General features: G+C 43.2%; 1 protein-coding gene across 7 annotated transcripts in view; it reads left to right on the top strand.

Annotated features, from left to right (window-relative positions):
* Positions 1-7,185, top strand: part of RTTN (rotatin) — a 120,637-nt gene extending 113,452 nt beyond the window's left edge. For 5 of the 7 annotated variants that reach the window (XM_086372188.1, XM_086372189.1, XM_086372191.1 and 2 more), the window contains 3 exons: positions 4,545-4,648; positions 5,681-5,750; positions 6,878-7,185. In XM_086372188.1, the coding sequence (XP_086228314.1) occupies positions 4,545-4,648; positions 5,681-5,750; positions 6,878-6,963 (260 nt within the window). In that variant the 3' untranslated portion in view covers positions 6,964-7,185. Of the gene's footprint in view, positions 1-4,544; positions 4,650-5,680; positions 5,751-6,877 lie in introns of those variants that run through there. The other 2 variants (XR_015153399.1, XR_015153400.1) reach the window with 2 other exon arrangements.
* The last annotated feature ends 2,270 nt before the right edge of the window (positions 7,186-9,455 follow it).

The following is a 9,455-nucleotide window of genomic DNA, read 5'->3' on the forward strand; positions in this document are numbered from 1 at the left end:
CTTCTTTGGGGATCAAAGACGTTTCTTCTTTGCATTTTTGTTATTGAGAAGGTCAGGAAGATCTGAAGGAGAGAAGCCTGCATCTTCCATTTCTGGATTACTCAGGATTTATTTTTAAGCATTTCACTTGCATCAGCAGTGTTCTGTCTCCTCCATGAGCTTGAAGAAGGAGCCTCCCCAGCCCCACAGACGTGAGATGAGGGGCCTCCAAGGTGGCTGGGAGGCAGTGACTGTGCAGTTTCTCCGTGACATGTCCCAGGCGCGGCCTCCATTTCCACCTGGGGATCCAGAGGAAGGAAGGCGCTTGGCCGAGTCACGAGGCCGGAAGGTCTTCCCGGCAAGACCACGTGACTCTGATTAGCAGCAGCCAACATCCAGTTTAGGTTTAGGTGGTCTGGAGTGGAGTGGGCAGTGGGCTCGACTGCTGTGTGAACAGATCCAGAGGGTGCCTTGTTTCTGGTCATGTCGGACCAGGTCTCCTCTGAGCAAAACAAAAACATGCCAGGTAAAATATATTAAAATTCACCTTAAAAAAATCAAATAACTGAAGATAGTGGGAAACTTCCAGGCCAACTTTGATTGGCAGTCTGTGCCCAGGACGGTAAGAAATCTGGAGAAGTCTCTTTCGGTCCGAGGTCGTTGGCCAGCCCGTGTGCTCGGGCTTTGGCCTACGAGTGCCAAATGGGAAGGGGACGGTCCTCGGGGACAGACTCTCGATCTTATGGGCCATCCTGCAGACACTAAGCTGCAGTCTCAAAGAGCTAACCTCTTAGAAAAAGGTAAAAGTGAAATTTGCTCAGTCGAGTCTGACTTTTTGTGACAGCATGGACTGTACAGTCCATGGAATTCTTCAGGCCAGAATACTGGAGTGGGTAGCCTTTCCCTTCTCCAGGGGAATCTTGCTAACCCAGGGATCGAACCCACATCTCCTTCATTGCAGGTGGATTCTTTACCAGCTGAGCCACAAAGGAAGAAGGTGAATCAGAATTAAATTGGTGCCCTGAGCCTCATCCAGGCAATGATACAGAAAAACAGGCGCCACGCAGATGACCCCTCACAGCTCTTCAGCCCAGAGACACACAGACAAGCGGCCCATGGGCTTGGTGGGAGCTGCTCCTCAGTTGAACTGCCCTCTAACGGGCGGAGGACAGGTTCATCCTACGCCTCAGGGAACCTCCACAAACACTTTTTCAGAAGCATCAGCCAGTTCACAGTTAAAGATGACCAGGCATGTCAGGGGAGAAGGCAGTGGCACCCCGCTTCAGTACTCTTGCCTGGAGAATCCCATGGACGGAGGAGCCTGGTAGGCTGCAGTCCATGGAGTCACTAAGAGTCGGACATGACTGAGCAACTTCACTTTCACTTTTCACTTTCATGCACTGGAGAAGGAAATGGCAACCCACTCCAGTGTTCTTGCCTGGAGAATCCCAGGGACGGCAGAGCCTGGTGGGCTGCCGTCTATGGGGTCGCACAGAGTCGGACACAACTGAAGTGACTTAGCAGCAGCAGCAGCAGCAACAGGCGTGTCAGGGAAATGGCAGCATGAAAGAGCAACAGCAACAGCAGGGGCAGAACACCAGCTTACCTGCCTGGACTTCAGATGTAGGAATTGTGAAACACAGATTTGAAAACAACTTTAGTGATGCTGCATTTAGATAAGTAAACAACAAGCTTGAAAGTATTTGCAGGGAATGAGAAACTAAAAAATTGAAAGATGTGAAAAAAAGAACCAAACAGAACTTCACTATTGAGTATGATAATGTCAGCCCCTTACAGGTGTTTAAGTGTAAATTAATTAAGATATGCAATTCATTTATCACACTTAGCTGCAGGTGGCTATTGGCTATCTTATTAGACTGCAGATATATAAATATTTCCATCCTTGTGAGAAGTTCTGTTGGACAGGTGACTGTTACAGAACTTCAATAGCCAAAATTAAAAATTCAGTATACATGTCTGGCAGCAAGTTGGGTGTAGTTGAGGAGAAAATTTAAGCATTCAAAGATAGATCAGGAAACAATTTCCAGAATGTAGCACAGAGAGCTAAAAAAAGATGAAAAAGGATTAAAGAATAAAGGGTTAAGGAAAAAAAAAAAGGCTAAGCGACAGAGTAGACATACTGGGGCAGTCTGATTGCATGTGCAGTGAAGTCCTCACAGAAAAGGGGAAGTGAGAGAAAGTGTTTGAGGCCGCAATCACTAAACATTTCAAGAACTGTTTTCATCAAACACTAATCCACAGATCCAGGAAACTCAGATAATTCCAAGCAGATAAGTAAAAATAAGAGATTATCTATATGTTTCTGTGAGAGTTCACGGCCTAACTCTTGGTTAAACTTAAAAATGTTTTATATGCTTTTTGTGTGTGTGCATGTTATATTTCACAGTAAAAAAAATTTTTTTTAAACTACTTTCATTATCAGAGGGGGCACTACCTGAATTGTCCTGTATATGTACTTTCTTTTAAAAATATAAGTGATAGTAACCGGTCAGAGGAGTTGTATCAGCTTACATAGACCACAGGTTATATGTTCTGAGGGCTTGCTGCGAAGTGTGAAAACGCCCCTGGCTGGTACTCAGATGGAGAACACAGAACTCAGCCTCCCAGTTGATGCTGTTCCCTAAGAGTCTGCCACGCATCACCTCCCATGATGAATTTCATCATCTGAAATGACCTCCCATGATGAATTTCACCAGAGAGCTATTTATGTAGGCTGGCTCCTGTAGGTTATGGTACAGGAGAAGCAGAGAGCGCAGAGCAGGTGGTCAAGCAGGAGGGGCTGGGTGGTGGGAAGGTTGCAGTGCCCACACCTCCCTTCCTCTCCGTCTGTCCCTTTACTGCACAGAGTTCACTTTATGGAGCAGCTTTTTATTTATTTTTTCCTATAGAAGATTTTAAATTTCTTAAAATTTCTTTAAAAATTCTAGATCAGATCAGATCAGTCACTCAGTCGTGTCCAACTCTTTGCGACCCCATGAATCACAGCACACCAGGCCTCCCTGTCCATCACCAACTCCCGGAGTTCACTCAGACTCATGTCCATCGAGTCAGTGATGCCATCCAGCCATCTCATCCTCTGTCGTCCCCTTCTCCTCCTGCCCCCAATCCCTCCCAGCATCAGAGTCTTTTCCAATGAGTCAACTCTTCACATGAGGTGGCCAAAGTACTGGAGTTTCAGCTTTAGCATTATTCCTTCCAAAGAAATCCCAGGGCTGATCTCCTTCAGAATGGATTGGTTGGATCTCCTTGTAGTCCAAGGGACTCTCAAGAGTCTTCTCCAACACCACAGTTCAAAAGCATCAATTCTTCGGCACTCAGCCTTCTTCACAGTCCAACTCTCACATCCATACATGACCACTGGAAAAACCATAGCCCTGACTAGATGGACCTTTGTTGGCAAAGTAATGTCTCTGCTTTTGAATATGCTATCTAGGTTGGTCATAACTTTCCTTCCAAGGAATAAGCGTCTTTTAATTTCATGGCTGCAGTCACCATCTGCAGTGATTTTGGAGCCCAGAAAAATAAAGTCTGACACTGTTTCCACTGCTTCCCCATCTATTTCCCATGAAGTGATGGGACCGGATGCCATGATCTTCGTTTTCTGAATGTTGAGCTTTAAGCCAACTTTTTCACTCTCCACTTTCACCTTCATCAAGAGGCTTTCTTGTTTGCTTTCATTATGGTATCTTGCATCCAGCTAGAGTTTATTGAGCCCCTACAGTAAACTTGCACTGTGGATATTCTCCAGTGAGCAGATTCTACACAGACTCTGCCCTCAGTCATACACAGGGAGAGAGTTCCCAGTAACAAGTGTTTCACCTCTAAGAATGCATTATGTCTTAAAAATCACTCATTTTAGAGGGAAAATAATTTGATAGAGTTAAGTAATAAAATGGATTCATGTATTGCTCTGAAACACTTGGACAGTCTACTTGGGGCTAGACGTCTCTACTTTAAAAGGAGGAGGCTGCTGCAGATAATCTGTAAGTCTTGATTCCATACTCTGGCTAGATTTGCTCAAAGAGGGTGTATCTATATGTTATATCTTTAAATAACCTCACATACCTACACACAAAAATACCTTTGAAATGTTTAATCCTTTCTTAAAAGGCTTAGCTAATATGGTATTTCTTGATTTTTTTTTATAGCAGCCCTTGCTATTGATATGTTCGTATAATGGCTTTATAATTGATCTTAAGAGCAAGTTCTGTTTTCCTGCATGTGAAAATGTCAGCTATGATCAAAGAGTTCATTAATAAACTCATTGTGTAATTGCTTATTTCTTCCCTGTCGTTGTCTTTAAAGGGATGTGGCTTCGTTGAATTAGGGACGAAAAAGTTAAGCATCCACGGCTTCTGTGGTTCTGCGCCTGTTCTAAAAATAGTTTGTTTTAGGGTGGTCCTCCCACATATCACATGATGTAAAAGATTGTTTTTGCCAACTTTGTATGTATTGGATGGGTGAAAAGTGGGTATCTTTGACTAGTCTGAGATTTGATACTACTGTCTGGGCCTGACCCTTTCTTTTTGTGTGTTTATTATTAGAGAAAGTCATTAGTGTGCTCGCTGCCTGTCTGGAAAGTGAGAATCAAAACGCTCAGAGGATTGGAGCAGCCGCACTGTGGGCTCTCGTTCACAATTACCAGAAGGTCAGTTGTTAAAATCGTTGTCCCTGGGGGGCAAACGCCAAGCTTCTCGGGATATCAGAGGAGTGTCAGCAAGGGAAAAAAAGTCAAAGACAGTGTTGCCTTTGTGCGTTCAAACCATTAGTAAACCATTGGTTGAAATCTTTCATGTTACCATTTCCATAGGAGGTGCCTCAGTCCCAAGTGTTTCTCTTGGGTGAATTCTCCCTTGTTAATAGAACTAGATTTGCCATATTCATGCAGTGTTAGTATGAATCATTTTTCCTAAAAGATGTGTCCAGGAGAAATTCATCTTGACATCCAGCCAGACAGTGAATTTTTATCCAATTGTGGGATTCGCTTTTCTCCCAGACATGTCATTGCTGAGCTTTGAAGTCAGCTCACTTCTCACAGGGCCAGCCCTGTTAGAATGGCAGGCAGGTTCTCTGGCCTCAGCTCTCCTGATGGCAGACATCTCACTCCTCAGAGAGATAGCTCCGTGTCCCTGGCGGCTAAGTGGTGACCAGCAGGTAGATCCCCGAGTGGTGCTCAGGCAGCCGGGCGGTCCTGGTCAGTGGGCTGCCCTCCCTGCTGGCTGGGTCAGCACATAGTGGGACAGAGGCCACTCTTGTCCCCGGCACCCCTGACCCCCAGGGCCCAGCACACGCTCGGGCATTTTGAAGTCCCTCAAAAAATACGTGAGCAACTGACGAACTGCTCATATTCCATATTGTTGATCTGAAATCTGAGGCTTGAGGGAATAATGAAGCACTGAAACTAAGATGGCATAGCTGAAAGTAGCAGATTGAGACTGGGGGAGAGGTGGGGGAAGGGGAGGAAAGGAAGAGCATGGGACAGCAGAGGGAGAAGCTGGTTGCACGGGGAGGGGAGTGGGGGGCACAGCGGGACGGACCGGCTTCTCTGGCTGCTTCCTTCTCTCCTGCAGTGTCTTGTTGAATACTGCAGTCCACGAGTGCGGAGTTCGCACTGTGCCGTCCTGCCTCTTAAGCACATGGGACTAAGCCTGACTGATGGATGGCTCTGTGTTATCTCTAGGCAAAAACAACTTTGAAAAGCCCATCAATAAAAAGAAGAGTGGAAGAAGCATATTCCTTAGCAAAGAAAAGTAAGTTTTATCATTAAAGAGACTATAGTTAAACTGGAAATCTATACAGACTTCCCTGATTAGTGAAATATTTGGACAGTTCACAGCAGAATGGCAGTTTCCTACACTGATGTTTTACACTGACGTCTGAGGGGCTTTTTTGTGAAAGCATTGTGAGGAAGCAGACTTCTTTGTGAAGGCATTGTAAAGTGGGCCAGTATTTGATCCATGCTTTTCACTGTAAATATTTTTTTTCAGTAATAAAATGCTGTAATAGGTGAGAATATTTGAGACATAGTAGTTTCTTAAGACATGTCAGTGGTCTTTCTCTCGGTCATTTTTTCTTCTTGTACCAAATTTCTTTCTGCCAATGGCTACCACTGCTGCAGTGTGTTCTCGGGTGATAAGAATTGGGCCCAATTAAAATTGACCTTGAACAGAAAACTTTCATCCAACGTCAGGGAGCTGAATTACAGTCTTCCAAGAATAGATTCCATTGTCCCTGCACCCACTCAGCCCTGTGATGTGATCATGGTATGAGGCAGGGTTTTCCTCTCGAAGGGCATTTTTCATTTTAAGTGACACCAGTTTTCAACAAGCTTTATTCTCTAAACCTTTTTTCTGTTAAGATACTGAACTGTGTCTTTCCTGTACTATTCTGTGTCTATTGGTTATTAATTTGTGTTTTTATAAAGTGTGATTTTTTTTTTTTTTTTTTTTTGGTGGTAAGTGGTTCGATTGTGGGGGTTTGGCTTTTTTTTCCCCCTTTGGTTTTTTTCCTAGCTGTAACCATGAGTTTCTGTCGGTAGTGAATAACTGAGTTATGTGTTAGGGATGGTACATAAAAAAGCAAGACATTCATTTGGGCTTATAGGTAGTGAGTGTCCATTGTGGGGCTATATTATTTTTTGTTTATATTCTTTGGCTAAACCATTAACTAAAGATAAATTTTACAATGTCTTAATTTTTAAAATGTATTTTGAATATTAAATTTAAAAATATTCTTACAGTGCTAGTGCATCAAGGATTGAAACAGAACTGGAAGCTACACACAGTTCTGTTCACATCAGTGAGTGCGTGTCTGCTGCTCAGTGCAGTGCTGAAGTTTAATAAACTTGCTCTTCTGTGCTCTGATCTTTCTGTCTCAGCTTTCTCAGACTCAGAAGAAACCCCTCTAAGTGCCTATTATTTGAAATGTCTTGAAAACCTTGTACAGCAGCTTAACTCTTCATGAACGCCCTGGGGTGCTCTGCCCCGAAGCAGGCGGCCACTGGACAGGTGAGCCAACCTTGAAGCAAGTTGTGTGTAGACCCATCCCCGAAGACATGCTAAGCCTCCGCAACAAAAGGTGTAGAGAGTCCTGGGAACACAAGCAGTTTTACCTTTTTCTATGCAATGTGTTTTGTAAAAATCTTATTTATCAGTTATTTAATAAAATATTTTTAGTAACTGAAAATTGACTAACAATTTCTGCTTGCAGCCTTTTATCAGTCTCATGAATATAAATTTGAGGAATGGAAAGAAGACATTGTGTTCTGATCTTTTTTTAAAAAAACATTGTATGTAAAATTTGGCTCTTGTCAATACAAATCCTTATTTTTCAAAACATACACATCAGTGAATGGATATTTGTAGTAAATGTGTTTAGTTTGGTGAGTAGCTTATTTTTGTAATTTTTAGTAATATTAACTCCTTTCCATATGATTTATAAATGTGTTATATTTTATTATTTTCACCTTTCAACTTCTGAAATGCTGTATAGTAAAAAAACAAAAAACAACAACAAAAAAAGGAAGAAGTGGAATGTATGGTCATTTACACCTGGATTTAAATTCTGTCTCAGCTCAGAACATCATGAAGAAAAAGAATGTGAGAAATCTGTTAGGACCAACTCTGTTGAGGTCTCTGGACATAACTCGTAACCAACATGTAGTTCTTAACTCAGCACTTAAGGTCAGGAGTTCCCTGGTGGTCCACCGGTTAGGACTTGGCACTTCCAACCGTTGTGGCCTGGGTTCAGTCCCTGGTTGGGGAACTGAGATCCTGCAAACCGCATGCAGGGGGAAAAAAGAGAACTTCAGATGTAGTCACTTTCAGCAGTTTTCCCGACACTTTTGAAATTAAGAAGAGAAAATTTTGTCTAAGGAAAGAAAAATAAAAGCAGAAACACATAGATGTATGTGTGTATATACACATCTCTGTTTGTGTACACACATATACCTCACATGTATGTGATTTGATGATGATGATTTAGTCACTAAGTCGTGTCTGACTCTTGCGACCCCATGGACCGTATAGCCTGCCAGGCTCCTCTGTTCATGGGAATTCTCCAGGCAAGAATACTGGAGTGGGTTGCCATTTCCTTCTCCATCACGTGTACATACACACTCATTATCTAGGAAACTGTTTTCTAAATAAATTAAGGTTAACAAGAAAAAAAGAACTTTTTTTTTTTTTTTTTTACTAAGTGCTGTTAGCAAATTGCTATCATTAATAAAATAAACCATGTAATGTTAAGCTGGAAGCATGGGGACAAAATATATGTTAAATACTGAGATAGAAGCAGATAAATTTGTAGTATCTGAAAATTATTGATTAGAGATCTGAGAAGTAGATCTCGGAAGTTCAGAAGTTTCCAGGCAGCCCAAATTAATTTGAAGCAATGGACATGGCAATATTCTGAAAAATTCTAAGAGCAGGAACCTTAGGAATTATTTCTTCCTTTTTGCTCGATTTCTTATATTTATGTCATTTTTGGGGTATTACCTTTTAAGTCCTCACTGATGAATGATAAAATGGATTTCTTTGTAACTTCATTTAAAGAACTTCCAGTGTGTCAGGCACTATCCTCAGAATGTTTATTATTTAATCTGTCTTCCTCTAAAATACTGCCGTTGTTCCTAGGTTGGAGGTGAGTGAATGGAGTTGGCTTGGTGGCTCGTCTGTGGCTGGTGGAGAGTGCAGGTGAGGTTGGAGCCCAGGATAATTGTTGACTATCCTGGGGGTTCCAACCACTGTGCTCTACTCCCCCTACTTCTTTTCCCCCTCATTGATATCCCTGTCTTTGTGTTTGGATCTTATACATAACTTCCATTTTTTCTACAAAAGTTGGGTTTCTTTGGGGAAGTCATCACTCCCTTTATGGTTCATTGGTTGATTGAGTCACATCTCAGGGTTTGCTTTGCCTCATGTCCTTGGAATCTGAGAGAACTGTAATTGATTGTATTCTCTTAGCAGTTCAGGGTAGTACAGTGCCATGGGGGGATTTGTGACCCTGCAGGGACGTCACAGAAGGGCCGCCACCCTGAAAAGTGGCGGGGAGGTCCTGGCTTCAGGAGAATGCATCCAAGGTGTTCCAGGGCCTTGGTGGCTCGCCCACCCGTCCTTGTCTCTTCAGCTTGTGTCCAGCCAACCCGTGGGGAAGCTGTTGAGCGGACGGTCCCTGAGGTCACTGGCCCGCTGTTTCAGCAGCTGCCGTGGCTCTACCTTGAGGACCCAGCAACATCGGAATCCCCCAGGATGCCTTGAAATGCACATGCCTGGGCCACCTGAACCAGTCTTAGGCCTGTGTCTGGAATGGTCAGCAAACTGGCCAGGTGATGTTGATCTTCATCGCAGCTTGAGAACCACTGATTAATCCTTCAGCTTTACAGATGCCTTAACATCACGCAGTCACTTAGTAAGGAAGTCAGGGCTTGAGTTTGGGTCTCTTGCCTGCGAGCCAGA

This window comes from Bos grunniens, chromosome 24 (genome assembly GCF_055505025.1).
Source record: "Bos grunniens cultivar Pamir isolate PY7600 chromosome 24, Bosgru_T2T1.0, whole genome shotgun sequence".
NCBI classification, from domain to species: domain Eukaryota; kingdom Metazoa; phylum Chordata; class Mammalia; order Artiodactyla; family Bovidae; genus Bos; species Bos grunniens.